The 23,099-nt window shown below is 37.2% G+C and overlaps 1 protein-coding gene across 5 annotated transcripts in view; it reads right to left on the bottom strand.

The window, feature by feature from the left end:
• The window catches only part of UGP2 (UDP-glucose pyrophosphorylase 2), a 31,679-nt gene extending 9,458 nt beyond the window's left edge, over positions 1-22,221 (bottom strand). Inside the window, exons 1-6 of one of the 5 annotated variants that reach the window (XM_039343018.1) lie at positions 22,102-22,221; positions 11,007-11,134; positions 10,344-10,451; positions 8,459-8,644; positions 1,256-1,389; positions 37-334 (exon numbers count right to left, since the gene is read on the bottom strand). In XM_039343018.1, the coding sequence (XP_039198952.1) occupies positions 37-334; positions 1,256-1,389; positions 8,459-8,644; positions 10,344-10,451; positions 11,007-11,120 (840 nt within the window). In that variant the 5' untranslated portion in view covers positions 11,121-11,134; positions 22,102-22,221. The other 4 variants (XM_039343016.1, XM_039343014.1, XM_039343015.1 and 1 more) reach the window with 4 other exon arrangements.
• Between the last annotated feature and the right edge of the window lie 878 nt (positions 22,222-23,099).

Below are 23,099 nucleotides of genomic sequence, written 5' to 3'. Positions count from 1 at the left end.
ACCTACAATGGAATAAACTGAATTAAATATTTTTACCTTCACATCTGCCCTTGTTTTATTGGTGACCTCCATAACAAATTCACATCTTTTTCCATTTGGTGAATTCATGAGATGATTGAGAATATAGAGATCAACAGTAGCCCCAAGATTATCTATGTTGGACACAAAAATATATTCCTTCCCCTCTTCAATAAAAATATCCAGCAATCCAGAATTATAGAAACTTGCATAGATGTCTCCATGGCCAGGGGGATACCAAGCCTCTGTGTTCTCTCCTGAGTAAGATACATCTTTTGCTATTGGAAGTAAAGACTCCTTATTAATTCGAGGATACCTGGGGGGGAAAACATTAGATGAGGCACCACTGGCTCTATTCAATGTCTGGAGGGAACATCAATCATTAATTACTTATTACAACATGTTTATGAAACCAAAAGCCCATATATGGTTTATAATTGAGAACTGTAATTTTAAAAAAGAATTTAAAATATATATAAGTCTAGAGCAGTGGTTCTCAACCTTTTTAATGCCGCGACCCCCAACTGGTCGTAGGTCGAGGACTACTCAATTGGTGCAGCACCATTTGCAGACTGGGACTTTTGGCGGGCTCAGCAGGGCAGAGACAGCCTGGACAATTCCTATTGGCTTTTGAAAGCCAATAGAATTAGACTCTATTCAAGAGAGTCTATTCTATTGGCTTTCAAAAGCCAATAGAATAAAAGGGAGTAGCACAGCTAAGGAAAAGGGGGGGGGGAAATGGCAGACTGCATTGTTTGGCGACCCCCATGAAATGGTCATTCGACCCCAAATGGTTGAGAACCACTGGTCTAGAGTTACTAAAAATGTATCTGGGAAAAGTTGGTTTTCCATGGGAGATACACATGTAACCAAGCTCTTCAAAGATCGCAGAAAACGATGTGAGGAAAAAAATGGTCTCAGCTATTCAATTTAGCTGAAAAAAGAAAAAAATCTGTAACAGCAAAATATAATGAATACATAGCATTATTCTTCTCTGACCAAATGCAGTTTTTCACATGAGACAGTGTATTACTCAACAGAATCCCTAAAGAAATGGAGAATTGTTTCAAAACACTCATTCTCTCACTTACATCTCATTTACAATTTTATTCATTGTAGTTATGTAACGGTCTTCTTTGTAATATAAAAATGAATGCTTAAAGCTTATATAACAGATTGAGGTTTTTTACTGCTATCATTTACATAGCTTTTATTATTAAAATTGAATTATAAATACCTGCTTTGATTAAAAGTGTAGATTTTCACACCACTGTGGCTGTATTTCTGCAAGATTTTTTTTGTATCTTCATCAGTGTTGAAGGAATTCATCAGAACTAGAGGAACATCTGTATTGTAAGTCTTATTTAGATGCTACAAAAATAAAGTATTGATTATTTTAAACATTTTGCTTACACATAAGATATCTAATGTTCAAGAGCAATTAAACATGTGTATTTTCAAGAGAACAGTCAGTCTGCTGACCAGGACCTAGGGGACAGTATCAATATACAGATGGCCCCTCTGTCTCTGGTCACTTGTAGTCCTGGATGCAGGGTCATGAAAGGACAACACGGACAACACCCAATGTCCTAACCCACCCAAGAACATATGATATCTTTAGGGAAACACCCGAATGGGAACATGTTTAGCTACTTCTGCTTTCTTACCTACAGTGTGCTAGACTTACTGGGTGCAATCTAAATGAGGGGAGCAACAAATGACAAGGATTTTTTGTCATTTGTTGCTCCCCTCATTTAGAGGAGTCCATCTCTATTCAGCTGAATAAAAAAGTAAAACTTAAAGGCACCTTCTGGTTTCCTGTATTTATCAAGCAAAACCTCAGAACCTGCATATCAAGTCATCAGGAAAAACAAACACAGACTTCTAATTCAAACTACAGCTAAGATGTTAAAACAATTCCTATAAAAATATGTGCTAAATACCACCTCCATATTCCAGCTTTATAGTTGGATCAAGGCAATTAGATACAATTAAAATACAGTCACAAAATTTAATCATCTAGTTCAATCAATCAAGGGCTTTGAATATTAATGGTGATGCTTAACACTGTAAAAATAAATGAATCCCTTATGCCAAAAATTCAGTTTGAATCATCACTAAATATATTTCTCATTAAATATACTAACTGCAAAATCTGTCTCATGAAAATGAAAACCTTGCAAGAGACAAATGACTTAAATTAGCACTTAGTGTGTTACCATTTTTATCTTCTAAGTGGTTTTCACATTACCGATGTAGGTAACATGCAACTTCATCACCACATACATCAGAGATGGGATTATTTTGTGAATCAGTTCAGTCGTTATGTAGCAAACAAGCTAAAAGTCTTCAATCAGTGGCAATTTTTCTTTTGAAGGTCTGCCACCATTTAAAAATATCTGTGATATGGGAAGATGGATGATTAGCTACAGATTCACATCCATACACACAAACACCAGCTTAACTGGGATTGGTATGGAGAGCACCACTTGTTTTTGAAGACTGCATCAGAAGTGACGATGGAAAATATTATGTCTATTTGGCCCACGAGGAAGTGAAGACAGAATATGTATAAGACTCCATTGATTAGAGATTCTCATTTGGTGGGACCACAAAAAAGGGCCTTTTTGGTAGTAGACCCTTCTTTATGGAACTTCTTTCCCCCTGAAGTATGGTTGGACCCCACACTGTTGTTTTTCATGGGTCTGGTCAGTGGGCCTGGTGACCACGAATCGATCAAGTAGTTGATTTAATTGTACTGTTGTTATCATGGGGGGGGGGAGGTTGGAGTGAGTTTTTTTATTTATAATGGAATTTAAAACTTTTGTAAGCTGCTCAAAGTCACCTATTTGAGAGTTGGGTAGCTATATAAATTTGTTTAATAAATAATAAAGTGCATGCTACTTAATTGCCATTAGCTGCTTACAAGAATCGTGTACTCCATTATTTTCATCAGCTGCACAGAACTGTTGAGTTTGGTCGTGCAAAGATGTAATATTGGAATATCATATGGAGAACAGCTCTCCCAACGAGGTGGTACAAACTGTTAGTGTTTGAATATAGTTTTGAAAATGGACAAGGAAGAACATGTTGTAGAACAAAACTGCTAAGAATCACTCAATTATGAGATGGGCAGCATATAAATTTAAGAAATAAAAAATAGTAAGTTGTATTTTATAATACCACCTCATCCACTACTGTCAACAGAGAGAATGAAACTCTGCTGCTCATTAGGCCAATTTCTCCTGGACAGTTAGTGCCATTGTCTAGAACAGGGGTAGGCAACTGTTCTTGACTCTTTTATGACTCGTGGACTGCAACTCCCAGAATTCCTGAGCCAGCTTGGCTGGCTCAAGAATTCTGGAGTTGAAGTCCACAAGTCATAAAAGAACCAAGGTTGCCTACCCCAGGTCTAGAATAGCCTTTTACCAAGTTTACCTTCAATTTGTCTTTACCAATTTTGTCTTCAATGTTCCTAATAAACGTTAAACTGCCTGGTTTCATTCAAATTTTAGTCACATCCAAATTCAACTACAGCACTGCAAAAATGTGTTCTATCGGGACCTGCTGTTAAACATACAAAGATTAATTGGTCCAGAACACATCAATCCAGCTGCAAGATGTGGCTTTTTCTATAGTAGCTTCCTGATTCAGAAAGGTCGTCAGTCATCTACCACCTATAAGCACCCTCTCCTGAAACTTCTCGTGTTTCTGCCCAAGAAACTTTCTCTCATAAAATTAAGGAACGCATACCTAAAGTATTTCACCCCACTCTTCAAATTATTTTCTAAATTATTTATTTATTTAAATAATTAAATAAATTTAAATTATTTTTAAACTAATTGATGAAAGTTAGCCCAGAAGGAAATATTAAAAAGGGCAGAAAAATATATTTTTCCTCAAAAGGACTTTTTAAAACCAAACCTGGCCCCAAATCTATCTCTCTGCCCCAAGCAAGACTTTAGCTTCATACAAATGCAGATGTAAAACCATCAGAAAGTTGGAGCCAGAGCAATCAAGAAGACAAAAGAGAAGATCTGCATACCCCACCCAAACTCTAGGAGTCAGCCCCATCACCTGGGAAGCAGGATATGATAATAGAATTAAACCACAGATATCAAGGCCTAGACAAACACTCAGAAACAGCCTCAAGGTTCATGCCACAGGAACAGGAAACTTCCAAACAAAAGGCTAGGAGGGGTATAAAACCTACTGCCCATGTGCTCAATCGCCCCTGCTCTCTCCTGCTTCTTCTCTCCTCTGCACTTTCCTGAAGAACCATCTTTCTGCAATAAACTGTAACCTTCTTCCCAAAGCAGTCACCATGTTTGCTTATTTATTCCCGGCTTGGATGAACCAGGATGAAGACTTTACTTCTAACATAATGATAATGCAAAAACCAAAAGAACTGAGGACGGGGAGTAGTAGAATGAAAAACCAAATCCATGTTCTTAGCTATAAAATTACAATTGATTAAAACCTGTCAGGTTCCCAAAGAAATACATGGTTTCCCTATGCCTATTCCCGAATCTGTAAACCTTCTTTGGGGCCTGCCATTCTGTTGGGAGGGGGGATGCTTTGCACTGTCTTGCTATTGTGCTCTTTCCCCAGGGGAAGGAATGTATCATCCTTATCTAAGAGATGTTGCTCTTGGAAAAGAAATCAAGAGAGACCTTGAAAGAGCATGTCTAAGAAGCCAGTTACCAAAACACTATGCCACCTGTGGATTGGCTGGAATTCATATGATCACTGGGACCCTGGGGGAGACAAGTATTGAATATTGTTTTTAATATACTGCTTTCACGGGTTTTTCCTCAGACCTTGCCTTGTTTTCCCTGCTATCACTAGCCCCTAATAAAAGTTCCTTTTGAGACAATGCCTGTTTCAAGAGTTCTGCTTTCTTGGGTGGCTTAGCTGCGGTAGGTCCTTACAAAACCTTTTGATGCATAAATAGCTATCCCTAATTAGGAAGAATGGAAAATATAACCCAAGTGTTTATGGAAAATGCAGAGAGCAACTATCTGAAGAGGAATTTCCTTTCTTCCTTGGAAAGAATGTCTTTCCTAACTTGATGCATGCGGCAATATGTGTACATTCTCTAAAGTTATGTTTCCTGTTTTGAAAATATTTTTATCTGTATGAAAAACGATTTACAAATGGCTTTCAATATAGTTGCAGCAACACAATTGTTGTCTATTCCTCTATTATTCATTTGTAAGCTGGCTCAAATATCCTTCAGCGCAGAGGGAAGGTCATAAATAAACAAAGTAACATTTAGAGAGCAAGTCTGGCATGGTGGTTAAGGCTAGAAACAGAGAGAGACTGTGAGTTTTAGTCCAATATTAGGTAAGAAGCCAACTGGATGATCTTGGGCAGTTACTCGGTCTCAGCCTAGGAAACTTGCCAAGAACACAGCAGGGACTGACTCGAAGGCACCACACGCATACAAAAGCAACATTTATGCATCAAAAATTTAAACAGCAGGTTCAATAAGAAAATGTCTAACAAAACCCTAGTTTCTGTTTAAAAGTTTCACAGCATTTACTTGGCACTTAAAAACTATCAAAGAGGATATCAGGAAAGCAAAGGAAATTGGAAATATACAGTGACTGAAGCCTTAACTAAGACTTTGTCTTTCTTGATTTCTTTTTTTTTATTAAAAGTTTTACAATTTACAATATAAACCCACCCATCCCGTCCCCCCCTCCCCCACTTCCCAGAGCTAATTACAGGGTAACAAATAAACAAACATAATCTAACTAACATAAACCAACTAAACTATCAATCAAAACCATAATACACTTTAACTCCTTCTCAAAACAAATATTAACAAATTAAGACAAAAATAATAATACAATTAATACTATTAATAATTATCTAAAATCTATTCAAAAACAAGGTAATACTTTTCAGTTTCATACTTCTTCTGAATATAATCAATCCATCTTCTCCAAACCATAATATATCTTTCTTGTGAATGATCCTTCAAATAGGCGGAGATTTTCGCCATTTCTGCTAAATTAGACACTTTAAGTATCCATTCTTCCAAAGTAGGCAATAAGTTTTTCTTCCAATATTGCCCCACCAATAATCTTGCAGCAGTTATAAGGTTCAACATCAAATTAGTTTCTTTAACATCCAAATCTACACTAATACCCAACAAAAATAATTGCGGAGTAAACTTTATCTTTTTCTTAAAAATCTTTTGAATATTCCACCAAATCTTAATCCAAAAAGCTTTAATATCTTTACAAGTCCTCCAAATATGAAAATAAGTTGCATCTAAATTTCCACATCTCCAACATTTGGGCTGTAAATTCGGATACATGCGGGACAACTTTTGGGGATCCAAATGCCATCTATAAAACATTTGATAAAAATTTTCTCTTAAATTTTGTGCTTGAGTAAATTTTACATTTCTAACCCAGATTGTCTCCCATGTATTCAATAAAATTGGCTCTTGGATGTTTTGCGCCCATTTGATCATACAATCTTTAACTAACTCCATTTCCAAGTCCAATTCTATTAAAGCATTATAAATTCTTTTTATATGAAATCGACTTTGATCTTTAATCTGTTTTACCAAATTCACATCCTCTAAAGTAATACCAACCTTTTTATCTATATACACCTCAATAACAATTGATTGTAATAAAACCAAGAATATACAATATTTTCTTGCTTCAACTCAGTTAAAGGCTTTAGTTGCCAATGCTGCCCAACCAAACTAAGTCTTTCTTGATTTCTAAAGCAGAGCACTTTTAATATATTTTTTTAAAAAAAACCTTTATTTGCCATAATTCCAGAGGTACCAGGATTGAAGGCTTTCGTAAAAATGCCAAAGGTGCTGTGACATGCTGTCACAATGCAAGCTGTGCCACTTTCTAATGTGTATGCAATGTTACAATATATATACAAAAGAGGTAAATCATGCTGCAGAAGTGTAATTCATCATTTATATCTCCCCATCACAAACAAGATTTTTTTTTAGCTCAAAACATTGAAATTAATTGAAAACTGACAAGATGGCTCACCTACTATTATTGGTGTCAGTAACTGTCATGTTTCTGTTCCTTGAACTAATTCAGCTTTATTATTGCAGCATCACAATAATCAAGTCTGGACAGCATATTTTCATCATAAGCCACTCCTTTTTTTGCCATTTGTGACACTTACAGACTTGAAAAGCTTACACAGTATCTGAAAACTTAATGTAATAAGCAATAACTGCCTTTCAAATAATAATTACAATTGGAACAAGTTAAACTAACTTATATATTGAACCCCAGCACTTTTTATATGTTCCTTAAATAAAGGGCTCCATGTGACTACGAGGTCCTTTCTCTGACACACTTCCTCTCCTTGCTCCCTGCTCCACCCAGCTCTATACAATGAATGGAGTTCTGAAAGGTGATGCTTAAAACTATTGCTCAATATGATCACTCCGTTTGAGTGAAAGAATATCCACAAATATAATCTACTGTCAATCAATTCCATTTTCAAACTTCTCATCGGTCCTTGTCTACATAGAGTACTCAAATTACCACTCAGCCCACTATCCACTTTAAAATGCAATCATTGGAATGTGATTCTGCAAGTTTGTGCTTTGAAGATCTAATTTGCAAAATTTCATAACTGCTGATTGCAGGCAACAAAATAGAAAAAGACTACATTCAGACAATCAAAATGGACACAGTATGGAATGGGCAGCAGAATCAACAATATTTTCAAGTTCTTTCTAATTTTTCTTACAACCTGAGAAACAACAGTCAAAACATAAATCTTTTCCAAAAAACTCTTTGACCAATGCTATCCTTGACATAAGCAACAACACCCCAAGTTCATTATGGCATGAAAAGTCATCCAGCGTCTCCCATAAACTTATTGAAGGATGAGTTACTATTGCTGCTTTAATTACCCTCTATCAAACAGATTAATAAGCACTAGTGTAAAACATTACTACTTGCTTCTATCACCAATTAATGTTTCACCGGGACATGTGGGGATGAACGGCTATTGGTATGGATAGCAGAGAGATTGCCTCTGAAAACCATCTGCTGGGGGACTAGTAGGCTTCCTTGTGCAGTTGGCTGGCCATTGTGGAACAGACTGCTGGAAGAACTATAACATTTTACAGATTGTGTATTTGAATGGGGAAAGCAGTAGAGAGAAAGAACACTGTGTCAGTACTCTTACTGTTTTGTTCCAATTTACTCTCGGGTGCTCTTTTACTAGTAATTATATGCTAAAAAGTAATGATACATCAATATGAGGTAGCTGGATGATTGTAAGATTCCTAGACAGAAAAATTAGATTTCAGCATAATGCAAGCCAACTTTCCCATTGGGGTTTTAGTGTTTTGCATGGGCTCTCCACGAATGATAGCCACAGATTTTATGACAGCAACTTAACAAGGAGAACTCACATATAAGCTACTCACCTCAATCTGTTGAACTGTTAAATCCAGGAATGTATTCTCATTCCGTACACCAATGAGACTTTTGGGGCCTTTACATCCCATACTGGTGCCCAAGCCACCATTAAGTTTCACCACAACTAACTTGTTCAAAACTGAAGCGATGCTATCAGGTATTCCTCTTGCTTTTATCTTCTCATAGGGCTGTATCTGAAAGGAAAACAATGGTGATAAGCCTGTTAGAATAGTGGTAAGCCTGTTAGAATAACTATGTACTATTTACAGCATTTTTTTTTTTTTTGTAAAAAAGAATGGCAAAATAAAACATGCAGTAAATATTTAAATTTTGGTTTTGGCTATGTAAGACAAAATTTTCATCCAGACAGCATTGCAAAATTGTCTATATTGGTGAAAGCAATCCAAAGACTGATGGCTGTTCTTTCCAACCACTGCGCTTGGTTACTGTCTTGAAATACTCTCCTCATTTGCAAGCAACAATTTTAGATTAAGTACTGAGTGGCTGCAGAAGTAAAACTAGATAACCAAAACTGATTCAATAAATCTTATTGAACATTGAACGTCAGAAAAGATGATGCTGTAGGGCATCAGAATATGGCAACATTCGAGTACCACCAGTCACCTAGCAAGGTGTCAAAAACTTGATGACCAAAAAAACCCAGAAAAAAGTGATAAAGTACAGGTAATCCTTGACTTACAACAGTTTGCTTAGTGAATGTTCAAAGTTACAACAGCACTGAAAAAAGTGACTTATGACCATTTTCCCACTTATGACTGTTGCAGCATCCCCAAGGTCATGTGATTTACATTTGGATGCTTGGCAATCGATTCATATTTATGGTGGTCATATTGTTCCAGGGTCATGTGATCGTCTTTTGCAACCTTCTGACAAGCAAAGTTAGTGGGGAAACCAGATTCACTTAACCACTATGTTACTAATTTTACAACTGCAGTGATTCATTTAACAACTGTGGCAAAGAAAAGTCATAAAATGGAGCAAAGCTCATTTAACAAATTTCTCTCCCCTCCTTTTATATCCAGATTCCCTCCCTCCTTCCCTGACTTTCCTTCCTTCCTTCCTCCCTCCCTCCTTTTTTTTTTAAATTGCCAGAGGCTCCGGGAAGAGGTGGCAACAGGCAGGCAGTGGTGGGCAAAGGCTTCCCCTCCCCATCATTGCCTCTGCATGGCTTGGCTCAGCTCACCTCTCCCAGACCTGCGCATATGTTTGTGTGTGTGCGAGCGCACGCGCCGGGATCAGTGCTGCTTTCCAGCTGATCAGTGCTTCTTTGGGGCTGTCAGGGCTCAGCAGAAGCGCAAGAATCAGCACCGCTTTCCAGCTGGAGCCTAGTGCTGATCCTGGTGCTTCCACTGAGCCCTAACAGCATCAAAGAAGCGCTGATCAGCTGGAAAGCGATGCTGATCCTGGCGCTTCCACTGAACCCTGCAGCTCCAGCCATCTCTCGCTGAGGCTTGTGCAGTGCTGCGGCAGTTCAGCTCATTCCCTCCCCAGCTACCACTTTTCTAGGATGGTCACGTACCACCTGCCAGGTGCCAATGTACCACAGGTGATACCCGTACCACTGGTTGAAAAGCCCTGCTATAGGGAACCTTACATATTTGTTACTCCAATTCCTGCACTGATTTTTTTTTAGAAACCTCCAATGACTCAAAGATAAGTGACAGATATTGTTGATGATAGTGACATTTTATCTTTAGGCAAACTGATATCCTGATGCATCATGGCTGTTTGCTTTCATTCCTTCAAATTAAAGCCTAATTCCTTCCTGTTGCTTAGTGTGAACTTCTTCAAAATCCCTGGGTAAGTCAGAATATGATATTTAAAAAACAATAAGATCCACAAGAAATTGGTAATTCACATGTCGCAATTTACAGAATCTTCTGGAGGTCGTTGGATCTTTCCCCAGTCTACTGATGGTCCTTTTTCTTGTAAGAATCTGTGAAAGAGCTTTTGAAATCCTTCCAGGTCCTTTTTAGTGTGCTGGAAAAAAAAAAGGCAATTGAAGCAGATTTTTTTAAACTTCTACTAATCCTCATGCAAAACAGAGATATAGAATTATTGTAAAATGTGAGGCAACAGAAACAAAGTCATTCTCTTTCATTTTTGAGAGGAACACTATTGTTAGAGTTGTCATGCTTGCCAACTGCTTAGGATATTTCACTGTGTAATAATCAAGAAGTGTCAACAAAATATAACAAAGGTGATGAAGGCAAAACAGATAAGCACAGAAAGTACAGAAAAAAATCATATTTTATTATGTATCAGCTAATCTATACCAAAATGGAAAGAATGCATACAAAACTGCTTTTCTAAATTGCATTGTTTAATACTAAATGTAGTCCTAAAGGCCACGTCATGTTTAAGAACCATAAAGCTCTTGAAGTGGCTGCACTTAAAATTCCTTTGTTTCTCTGACAAATTCCAGAACACTTGTCTAGATATTATATTTATCCCATATGTATATCCCAAAATTTTGAACATCACAAAAACAGGATCTACTCAAGAACATACTGTTAATTTTGTTTTAGTCCCAACCTGTAGCTCGTTCTGTGGTGCAGTTGAAAGTATTTTATCCAGTTCCACTTTCATGGAATATTCCAGTTCTTGCCTAATAGCTTCCTGGAATGGGGAGGTACCAGCCTGAGACATCGCTTTGCTAAAATCTTAAAAAAGAAACAGAGACAAGTTTTGCAGGCATATGGAAGAAAGAACAAAATGCTTAGACAATGAAACATAATGTTAAATTGTAGTATACTTAAAAGCAGCATGTATTATATAGACTTATTTTCTACAAAAATACAAAATATTTTTACAGGTGCAAAATATTCTTGTTATTTTGCTAGTCAATCAATGTGCCAAATGAGGATGCATTCCACTTTTGTGCTTGTTATTAGTTAACTAGGCAGAGAAAAAAATCCCCAAATAATAGCTATTCTTTTTCTAAATTGTCAGGCTGTTCTGCAGTTGAACAGCTGAGCATTACTGATTTGCCAAGCAATACAATCTTCCTTTCACAAAATTATGTCATACAAAAAAAAGGTAGAAACTTGGTGATAAACTCTAGTATATTTTTCTGTATCCCTCAGCATTCTCCCTTAGTGTTTTCTGGTTCAAGGGTTCAGTTATTACTAAGCAACATGAAGTGAATCACTGCATTTTTTTTACCTACATTTACATTTTAAGGCACTTAGTTTACACATGCAAAAATAACAGAGGAATTATCCATTATTAGGTTTTACTTTTAAGTACAAGATTCTAGATAGAAAAAAAATCTGATAATCTTTCACCATTAAACAGAAAATTAGCCAAAACCAGCTGGCATATAGTACAGAAACAATCCAAGATATCAAGCATCATAAATCAGCAGTAGCATTTTATTTTAATTTTAATTTGTATGTCAAAGAAACAGAACACAGTGACTTGCTTTCCCCTAATGTACTGCAACATATCAACTCAAAACTACATTATAACTTTTAGGTAACTAACTCTTCATCCTTAAAAATTAAATCCTCCACAACTACTCTTTTCAACCCACTTAGTTGAAGTTATCTGTCTCATTGTCCACCTCCATTCAATCACATGGAAAAATGATTTTTAAACGCAGTTGGCTGTCTGGTTAAATGGTTATATAACAAGAACTGTATAATCCACAATGAATATCCCAATCAAATTCTAAGATGAATCTAAAAACATTGCTTATTCAAAATTTATAGAACTGCTCAGAACACCATACAATATTAAATTAACTGATTATATTTGTCAGGCTCCATGCTATTGGTTCAAGAACATACATTGTGCAGGACTGTATAATAACATACCGTATATGCCGGCGTATTAGCGACCCGGCATATAAGACGACCCCCGTCTTTATAGCCGGGCCGCATTCCTAGAACGTCGTCTTGTATGCCGGAAACTACCAGTATTTCCGGCGTATAAGACGACTCGGCGTATAAGACGACCCCCGTCTTTGGCGCCGATTTCAGCGCTCGCGGAAGTCGTCTTATACGCCGGCATTTACGGTACTTATGTTTTCCAAATCTGGAAAAGTTCTCAGTGAAGACATTATTTTTTATTTCTTCCTATGTTTATTTTCTTAATGAAGCACTATATTTTGCCTTTCTAGTTTTCTTTATAACAGGCTGAGTCTTTGAAAACTGAATCAACAGTTTACTTTAAAATCATTTAAATAATTGATAGTCTCAGAAAAAAAACCTGGTTATTTTTGCATGAAAAGTCTAGAAAAACCAGAGTGTTAGATATAAATGTCAATTTGACTTGCCCAATATTATTTGTAATAAAAAGAAACTTCCAGTGAAGTACATCATTACTCACAAAGAGAACTTTTTTTTTCTACACACAAGTTCTGCTTTTCATTTTAAGACTATTCCTGTTCCATATAAGAGCATTTCCAGTTTTGCAATGGTCTAAAGCATTTTCATGTTATAAGTAAATAGTTTTAACTTGCTTAACATTGCTCCTTATATTAGAGCACATATAATATTTTCTTATTTCAATTCTGTCATACAGCTTATATTTAGTATTTTCTTACTAAAATGTTCAGTTCTCTCTTGTAGGTCAGAAGAATACCATAATATATCTATTATTACAGAATAGAAGAATTCAGTGCTGAAATTTATGTCCTCAAAGCAAGCAGGAATAATGAAAAACAATCAGAAAACCTTTTGCTGGGTTCTGTAGATGCAGGCATACACCTCACACAATCACAATAAGCATTATAAGCAAGTTTTGTAATTTTAAGTTGAATCTACGATTGGCACGAGGAAGAGAAGGTACATTAGAAAAAAAATCAAAGTAACATGATAATAATATTAATAAAGTTGGAAGGGACCTTGGAGGTCATCTAGTCCAACCCCCTGCTCAGGCAGGAAACCCTACACCATTTCAGACAAATAGCTGTCCAGTCTCTTCTTAAAAACTTCCAGTGTTGGAGCATTCACAGCTTCTGGAGGCAGGTTGTTCCACTGGTTAATTGTTCTGTCAGGAAGTTTCTTCTTAGTTCTAGGTTGCTTCTCTCGATTAGTTTCCATCCGTTGCTTCTTGTCCTGCCTTCAGGCGCTTTGGAGAATAGCTTGACTCCCTCTTCTTTGTGGCAGCCCCTGAGATATTGGAACATTGCTATCATGTCCCCCCTCCTCCTTTTCTTCCTTAAACTAGACATACCCAATTCCAGCAGCCGTTCCTTATATGCTTTAGCCTCCAGTCCCCTAATCATCTTTGTTGCTCTTCTCTGTATTCTTTCTAGAGTCTCAACATCTTTTTTACATTATGGTGACCAAAACTGGATGCAGTATTCCAAGTGTGGCCTTACAAAGGCATTGTAAAGTGGTATTAATACTTCACGTGATCTTGATTCTATCCGTCTGTTAATGCAGCCCAGCACTGTGTTGGCCTTTTTGGCAGCTGCAGCACACTGCTTGCTCATATTTAAGTGATTGTCCTGTGGTTAGAAAGAAATTTCTAACTTGTTATGTGGGTAACAGAAAACTAGACAAGAATCTATTTAATTTTGAATAGATGTGAAGCACAGTGATTTTCCACTCTATCTAACCAAAGAGAATAATTTGTTGCAAGTTACTGTTATAACTAAATACTTAACAATATTAAATACTGTAGGAAAAGAGTGTTAGTCTACAGTATCCAAAAATTAGGAATCTGATGACCCCTTTTCAGACCAATACATTTATTTAAAAGACATTAGCTTTCATGACGTGCAACTTATTTCATCATACTCCAATGCATTTGATGGCTACATCTGAAGAGACTAAAATTTATTAGCCTAAAAAGGAGTGATCAGACTTCTACAATACAATACTAGTATCAAGGTGTTGTGGTTTTATTAAAAAGACTAAAAAAATGGTAGTATCCCAAAAGTTCTGTACCTAAAATTCTATACTAAAGATCCTCTATTCCTTCACACAATTATGAATTCTTAGGTTTCTTCAACTAGCACATATACAAGTTAAAGAGACTTGGAAACTGATTGATAATGATAATATAAACAACACCATGTTAGCCAATGTCTGCTGAGAAAGAAGTTACACTAATGTCTATGAAGATTTTCAGTCATCCAAGTCATGGTTGTCCCAAAGGGGCGTTTTCAAATGGCAACTAGACTTTCTTTGCTTTTCCTTAAAGACATTTTGCTTCCCATCCAAGAAGCTTCTTTAGTTCTTACACTACTACATTAATGGAGTAGTAGAACTTACACTACTAGAGTGAAGTCATATTTTCCTGTCTTTGAAATCTGGTCCAGAGGTTTAATGGACCATCAAGAACAGATGAAAAGTCATAAAAAATACAGAAAGAACCAAGGAAGAAGTACCTTTCACAAAAGCTCTCAATAAAAAAAAAAAAAAATCAGGGCTAGTATGGTCCGATTGTTTTCAGATTGCAAAAATACAATTGCTTAATAATTTAACTGGACTGCATGTATGTGGTCATATCGTAATGAATCATATGATTCATTATAAAGATAGATTTCTTCCCCAAGAGGATGCCTTCCAGATTTGTTGGGTTTCCGGCTCTCAAGATAGCTAGACATATGGGAGTTGAACACTCTTTCTGGCTTCTGGGCTGCGAAATGCTGCTATCTGAGATTTATAAAGGGTACTTCATTAGATCTGGAAACAGGTTTGCTATATTCATACTTGAAAATTGTATATTGTGGAAATTATCCCAATTTACAGAAGGAACATTTAAATTCAACTGCAGATGTCACCGTGACTACATTTAGTTTTGTTTTGGTAATATATCTCTTAATGTATTTTAATTTCATTGTAAGTAGAACCAGCTTTCAGCCACGCAACAGATTTATGCCCAATTCCCACAAAAATAATCCAGGAAGTTACAATTGCCTGATAAAATGATCTTAGAATGAGGTTTGTTTCAATTGTTTGCCTTCCCAACTGCTTTTGCCAACCGCATGTCTCATTTCCAATGTAGCAATAAAACGATGATGCCCACATTGCCCAATAGGATTAGCAAATATAGTGAAGCAGGCAAGTAAAAATGTTTGCGCAAATCTGGGAAGAAAGGCTTGCTTCATCACATCTATTGCAAATATGTCCTGGTTTTAAATCCAGACAGTGGAATTCAGATACAAACAAACAAGGTAAGAAATCTCCAACCATCCTACATTTAGCACCAAGCTCTTGAGAATAAAATAAAAGGAAAAGGACCAGATATTCCATCTTAAAAAACTAATTTTGAAATAAATAATAAAATTGTGAAACATAGAAAGATAAAGATTTTTGTCTCTTTCAGGGATCCCACATTCAGTCTGCTTTATCTGTTTTCAGATCATAAGGAAAGAACTGGCACAGTTCTCACCACATCTGGAACTCTGAAGATATTTCTAAAGGAGTCAACTGGATAGCAAAGCAGTATGGCTCCAATCAAAAGTTCAAGGTATTTTTGTGCTTTCACTGCCATTCTTTACCCTTAGTGAAAGCAGGCATTCAATATCAGTTCAAAACTGGATGAGAGAGAGATACAGTACACTTCTAGTTAAAACAAAGTAGCATGACACCTTTCTACTGCTTTCAAATACAACTAAATTGTGAACAAAGAAACTACTTATTATAAAAATCTGCCCTTCCCAAAGTCCATTTTAAACCGTTTTCCGACTAAACACAATTGAACATTTATAAATGTTGTGTGAGACAAGTTTTTGTTTACATTCACACCTGTAAGAGAAGGAAATGAAACAGGAATATGAAAGTATTATAAGCACTGCAGTACTATGCTAATCAGCCTGGTTTATAGTCCTATCTGGTAAAAAAAAAGAAAAACATGGCACAGGATGATGCTTCTGACTTTATGGTGATTTTAAGTGGACCCAAAAGCAAGGGTACTGAATTACAATACATGAGATGAGCAGGGTGGGTGGAAGCGGGTAGAGAAGGAAAACAATGGTGAGGCTAGAGAAAGGAAAGCACACACCTAGTTTCACTCCAGAATTGTTTGGTCAGACTAGGGACAGATAACCCAAAATTGGATTAAATATGTATGCTGGGCTTCAACTACCAAAAACTTTTGCTATGATTCATGCTAATTGGGACAGATGGGAGCTGAAATCTGGTCACATCAAGTTCTGTACCACTGCTGTAAATTTTATTCAAATGTATTAAAATTAAGTAAGGAGATAGAAAAACACATCTTGCCATATCTAAAGTACAGAATCTATCCGAGGCTGAGGGATGCCTGAGGATGAGAAAACAAAAAGTATGTATCTAGAAGAGATGTAAGGAACATGACAAGAATCACAGGTGTATTTACAGTATATCTCATGATACAGAATCTGAAACTGAGGATCCAATAAGCTACTTTATATATAATTAGGGTGGGTAATACTATCCCTTTTCCCTTTTTGTTTTTACTTAAACACATATGTTTCAGTGGACTATTGATCTAGAACAGGAATAGGCAACCTTGGTTCTTTTATGACTCCTGGACTTCAACTCCCAGAATTCCTGAGCCAGCATGGCTCAGCTTGGAAACCTTTCCCTTTCCCCTCAGCATGGCTGGCTCAGGAATTCTGGGACTTGAAGTCCACGAGTCATAAAAGAGCCAAGGTTGCCTAACCCTGCTCTAGAAGTACAGAAGCCAAGTTCTCTTGGACAGGCAGAATAGTATCAAGAATATTCCTCCCACTGCCTCTCAGGTTTTTAAATTCAATTTTAAACAGTTTTATTTAATCCATTTTAAATATTTAGTTATAAACTACAGTTTATGGATTTGGAAATTCTACCATGTACCTACATAATCTGCTTTAGCAATTTATAAGAAATTATGACTGGATTATGTATTGCTGAAATATGTTCAATATTATTTCTGTACAGCATGAACTTTTCAATTCTGCCACTTTCCTGCTAATAATATAAATACATGAACATAATCTTTCAGAGCCACTACCTAAACACTTAAACATCAAACCTGAATGCATTCATCTGGGGGGGGGGACCAGCATATGTACTGGCTTTAAGTATTTTAGATTTAACTTTTTATTCAGTGTATATAAACAAAATTATTTCACATAGACAACACTTTTTAGTTTTAACCTAATTAGAGTGGCCTAGATTTGCTAAGTGATAATGTGATTTTCTGGCAAAGCTTATCTTTGATAATGTGAAAAGCTTATCAAAAGGATAGAAAGCTGTAGTGTGCTAAATCCCTTTTCATGACCCCAATTCATCCTAAAATTGTATGCCAAAATTTGGAGGCAAAAATAAATGCACCATTTTATTTCACCATAACAAAATGAAAAAAAGCACGTAAGACATTGCATACATTTAAATGCATTAAAAAGAAAAGTAAAATCTACCAACCCTCCACTAAAAATCCTAGATAGTACAGAAAAAGTGTCTTGTTACATTGTGGCCACAAAAGTTTAAACTTATATTAGCAATTGCTAATACTTAATCTCTGTTTACAACAACATAATCTATGAATGTAGGAGAAATATGAATAAAACCATCTACAACTAAGATTATCTTTTAAATGAAAACACGATTTTAGAAAATATAATGAAATCCATTTTTATACAAAATGGCCTCCTCCAGTATTGGACTTAAAAAATAGCAACCCCAAACCTTAAAAAAACATTTAACATTGGGGGAGAGGCATTTTTGTTTTGCTGTGCAGAGTTCATTAGATCACTTTCAAGCAGTCTATTTTAAGGGTCAGTCATGTCAGTGCTTAGCTTTTTGCTCAGTTGTTACAAAGATTATTCTATAACTATAATCCACCAGGTATTGTCACACTCCACTGGGGTAGATAGTAGTACTCAGAACTAAACTGCTACCTGGTTTTCTATGTATTGCCTATTAGAAATAGTCTACACACTTTCCTTTCTAGTACTGAAGGCTTCATATATTTGGTTTGAGGCATAAAACAGAGACGAGATTATTTCTGTGAAACAAGCACACTATTAAATTATTTCCTTGTCACAGCAATGCATCAGTCATCAAGCTAAAAATGTTTGCTTGTGGGCAATTTCACAATACAGGATTTTCAAACCACGTATACAGACATGCACGGCTGTAAAATACCTAGGAGAAATGGAACTTTAATAACCACTTATGTCACCAATATGTTAATGGGAAGCCAGCTGATAAAGTACTCAGTACAAACCCTTCTTTAATTTACCAGACTGAAGGCAAGCAGCTCCAACTGCCTCAGTCTAGTTTTAGTCTTTTTTTTTTAACATTTGGAGAAAGAAAAGAAATCCTACTCACATATTCCCCCCTCCCACTCTCACAGTCTCTCTCACACATACACACACACAAAATGGTAGAGACTGGCAGTGCTTTGCTATCACCTAAGCAACCCTCAAAACAAGAGAATTGCTGACTTAATCCAACTGATGACCCTTTTAAACAGCCTCTGATCATTACCACCCTACCTCAGTAGCTGCCTGTGAACCACAGCACAGCTGTTTGGGGGGAAAAAATCCCCCAAAAACCGCACAGCCACAAACCACATACAAATTCTGGCACTACAGAAATTAGCATGCTTATACTTACCTTTTACAAATGATGACATTTTGTATCTTTATGAAAATAAATACTCTTCTTGTAGAAATGTAGAAAAATTAAGACACTCTCTCCTTCAGCTTATGCAAGAAAAGCTCAGAAAAATAAGAGCTTTTTTAAAAAAACTGACTTCTCTCCTGATGTAGCGGATACTTCCCTCACTGTTATTCCACATTTACATATCGTCAACAGAATACTCTTTTAGAAAAAATAAAAGTCTAATCATAATCATCTTAGCCACCCACCCCGTAAAAAAAATGATTTTATCCCTGATTGTTCCCTGCTTTCTTCCTAGATCAATCTTCAGAAATAAATGACTCAGAGAAACTGTCTTCAAGGTAAAAACCTAAGGATTTAAATTTCATCAATGAAAGAGGAGGGTCAAAAACTCTGCCTCACCACCACCCTTTTCTCCTCCCCTTTCTCCACCACGGAAACGCCTGGCTGCTGCAGAGATTAGAGTGGCTCACACCATTCCCCCCCCCCCCCAGCCCGGCTCCTCCTTTTTCCTGGGAATTCACTGCTTTCCTTTAAAAGGCAGAATTCCTTAGGACCACTTATAATAAATGCTACTCTGGCTTTCTCTCCCTCTCCCAGAGCTGCTGGCTGCTTTCCTCAAGGAGTCTCTTTCTATATGAGGCTCCTTTGATTTCATCCCCAACTGGGAGAGGGAGGATCTTTTCTTCTTTCTTGCTCTTAGCTTTAAAGAAATGTTGGAATTTGCTTTGTGAGTAATACGGGCAATTTCTAAGTTTGAAATATAAATGAGAAACTGACTCATTTTTGTATTTTGTTCTTCTCTTTTCTGCCATGCTTCGGTTGCTTTTGCATGTTAGGGCTGCAATGCTATTCCTCCTCATTGTTTCCTTGCATTTAGTGGGTATACTTTCTGATAGATATGCTTAACAATGTACTGTGCAAAAACCAGGTAAGATTACATCTGGCTTTGTAAAAACATTTAAGGGTTTGTTTTTATTTTTCAAAGAGATGGTCACTGTAGCAAACACAGGTCTGGGCACTCTACAGAATACCCATTTTAATATAAGCTTTTATGGCTCAAATGTATTTTCATTTGAATTACAAAAATGCACAAAATTATATATTAGTCTTAAAATGTGTATCAAATCATTAATTTTATTTCAAGAAGTAACATTGGAAAACTTAAATGTTTTCAATCTGATGGCCACTAACTGGAACTGCGAGAACATATTTATGGATGATCTTGCAAAATGACAGAATATTACAAAACAGCTGCTGTAGGGAACAAAAGCATTTACTGGATGGCTTTCTTCTATCCCCACTCAGCTTTAGGTTTTTGGGGGCAGATTAAATACTTATAAACAAATAATGAACTGTAACCACCAATCAAATTCATGGGTTTTGTCTGGAGCCTAGAAGCCACCTTGGGCTGGTGAGTGATGCTTTGCAGCATACCAGTTTTCTTTTTTGGTCTTTTTTATTTATTTCAAGTGCTCTGGAAAAATAAGTAAAAATTTGAGGAACAGAAGAAAAGATGCATTTTGAAAGATGCAGGAATGGAATAAGAACAAACCATAAGGGATCACTTGGGAAAATCTGTGGAGCTGCATATTGATTTTCTCCATGGCCTACAGTTCCTATGGGATCTATAAAACAGACCCATAAAATCAACACACAAGTGGATTACTGGGATAAAGGAAATGTATTAGCTTTCACAACATAAAAGTATAATTTTATTTTTTCAATGTAGGAATCATCAGACTCCAGATTGACTCTATTGTAATTCACAATACAAGACATAAATAGCAATCTAATTTTCCCGTACTTATTCCTTCACAATTTGTATGAATGCATAATAAACGCTTTCATTTTTTGTTATAACAAAAGATGTCCATGTAACGTTAAGTTTACAGGATCTACTTACCCCTACAAACTCAACTATGTCCTCAGAGTTTATGAGATACATATAATCATGAACTAACTACCTTGGCTCCATTTACACACCATGCTAGGCTAAAATGCGTCTGGCAATTTTATAGATCAATTTACCCTGCGAGCCCACATTATTATGCATTCTTCAGCTCCAGAACAAAAGGGACAGCATACCAGTTCTTCTTTCACCTCCCATCTAAGGCAGTAAGTGAGCAGAAGGGGCCCTTCAAGTGAAATTCGATTTCCAGTGTCTTCAAAAACAGTCGTTTCCCAATGCATCTTCTATGATGTACCCTCAACCCCTTCAGTCTAGTCTAAGGCTTAAGATTTTCTGGAGATCTCCAGTCAGAACTGGCCTGCTTATTTCTTTGGCTCACAGTCTTTTTGGAGTTGCAATGCTTTCAGGATAAGAGAAAGAGGAATACAAGTTCTGTAAAGCTTTTGGTAGGTAGGGCTTCAGCTACTCCCTCCACAAGCTGGAAGGATTTATTTTTGGGGGGGGAGGGGAGAATGCTTTCTTTTTTAGCACACTTACATACTTTATGCCATCATCAGCACCGTTTCCGATTTTGCATTTACCTCCCCCAGGAAGCACTAGCAAGGGCCGGATGGGGAAGGAAATAGGGAGGCTTTGTGCGGCTCCGAAAAAAGTTGAAAAAGCAACAAGAAGCAGGGGCCTAAAATCGGCCTCCACTAAAGCAAAAGTATTAAATGAAAAACACGAGGATGGGAGAAAGCAGAACAGCAGCGTTACAGAAAAGGACGTGACTACATTATGTCACCGCAGCGTATTTTCCCCTGGGGCTGCTTTCTACTTTCATCACCGTCACCACCCAGCACCAGCTACTTCCAAAACACTGGCGCGCGCGCGCGCGCCATTCCCGGTGCCCGGCAAAGAACAAGCAGAGGCCTTCTCGAGGCAATCCCTATTTTAGGAGACAAAGCCAGGCAAGAGGGCGGCGGTGGCAGGAGCAGCTACTCTCCCACCCCCTCCTTTTCCAAGCCAGCAGATATTACCCACCTATTTCCTCGGGCGGTGGGGTTGGGCCAGGGAGTGGGGAAGGGTTTGGGAGCTCAATTCTGGCGGTACTGGTGGGATTTTTTTTAAAAGAAATAAAAATGGTGTATTTCGCAAGAGTCCTGCTCTGGTGTCTCCTCCCACTCACGTCAGGGCTCCAGCAGTGGGCCTCGAGGAGGAGGAGGATCGGCGGCGGCGGCTGCTGTATCAAGTTAAACGACTCCCCTTAACCTGTCATCTTCAAGGCGGAGGGAACTAAAACGGAAGTGGTGCATGAAACACAGACGTCGGTGTTTGCCCTTAAAAGCGCAGCCGCCAATCGCACGGCGAGGGAGATGGCAGAGGTGGGCTGCTAGGTAATTGGTTGTTTTTGGCCCAGGCCTTTGGTGACCAAAAACGGCAATCTTTTCGCTGCAGCCCACGCGCACGCAAAATAATGGACTCAGTTGTGTTCCAGGCTACGAAGTGTGTACTGCGCATTCATTTCCGGGAGCAGCCGCAGTCTCCCACTGAAGTGACTAAAGAACAAGAATTTGTGGGGAAATACCCGAAAAGCCACACTAACTATTAATGTGGTCTCCTGGTTGTTATGGATCAATTTGGTCTTGACTCTGACCGGAGGCGCTGATACATTCACAATGATTGCAATAAGAGTTCGCATGCCCGCTTGTGAACATCGGGATTTATTTATCTTTCAGTTACATTGGCCCCGTTCACCCAATATTCTAAGCAATTTAATCGGATTTGGATTAAGCCCTGTCTTAAACTATGATTTCTTAACTACATGACTGAGACAAATACTAAATTATAGGGTGATTTGTCAGGCCTTGATATAGTTTATTAATGTTTGTAAAATAATGAGTAAAATATAAAATATGTGACTGATTCACATTCCATCTCTTGTTCAGGATTTCATGGCATTTCTATTTTTTTCCACAACTCCATGAAATAAGGTAGGCAGAGAGTGACTGGCCTAAACTTGCCCAATACACCTCTGTGGCTGAAGGTAGACTAAATCTTGGATATTCTTGGGACTTGTCCAATATTTTAACCACTACATCACAATAGTGGAACACAGCCATGAGATCATTTACAATTAAATATTGAAAATTACTAAGTAAGAGTAGTAGCAAAAATCTAAGTAAG

This window comes from Crotalus tigris, unplaced genomic scaffold (genome assembly GCF_016545835.1).
Source record: "Crotalus tigris isolate CLP2741 ecotype Arizona unplaced genomic scaffold, ASM1654583v1 scf7180000017831.1706817, whole genome shotgun sequence".
Classification (NCBI taxonomy): Eukaryota; Metazoa; Chordata; class Lepidosauria; order Squamata; family Viperidae; genus Crotalus; species Crotalus tigris.
This window is presented reverse-complemented; position numbering and strand designations above follow the sequence as displayed.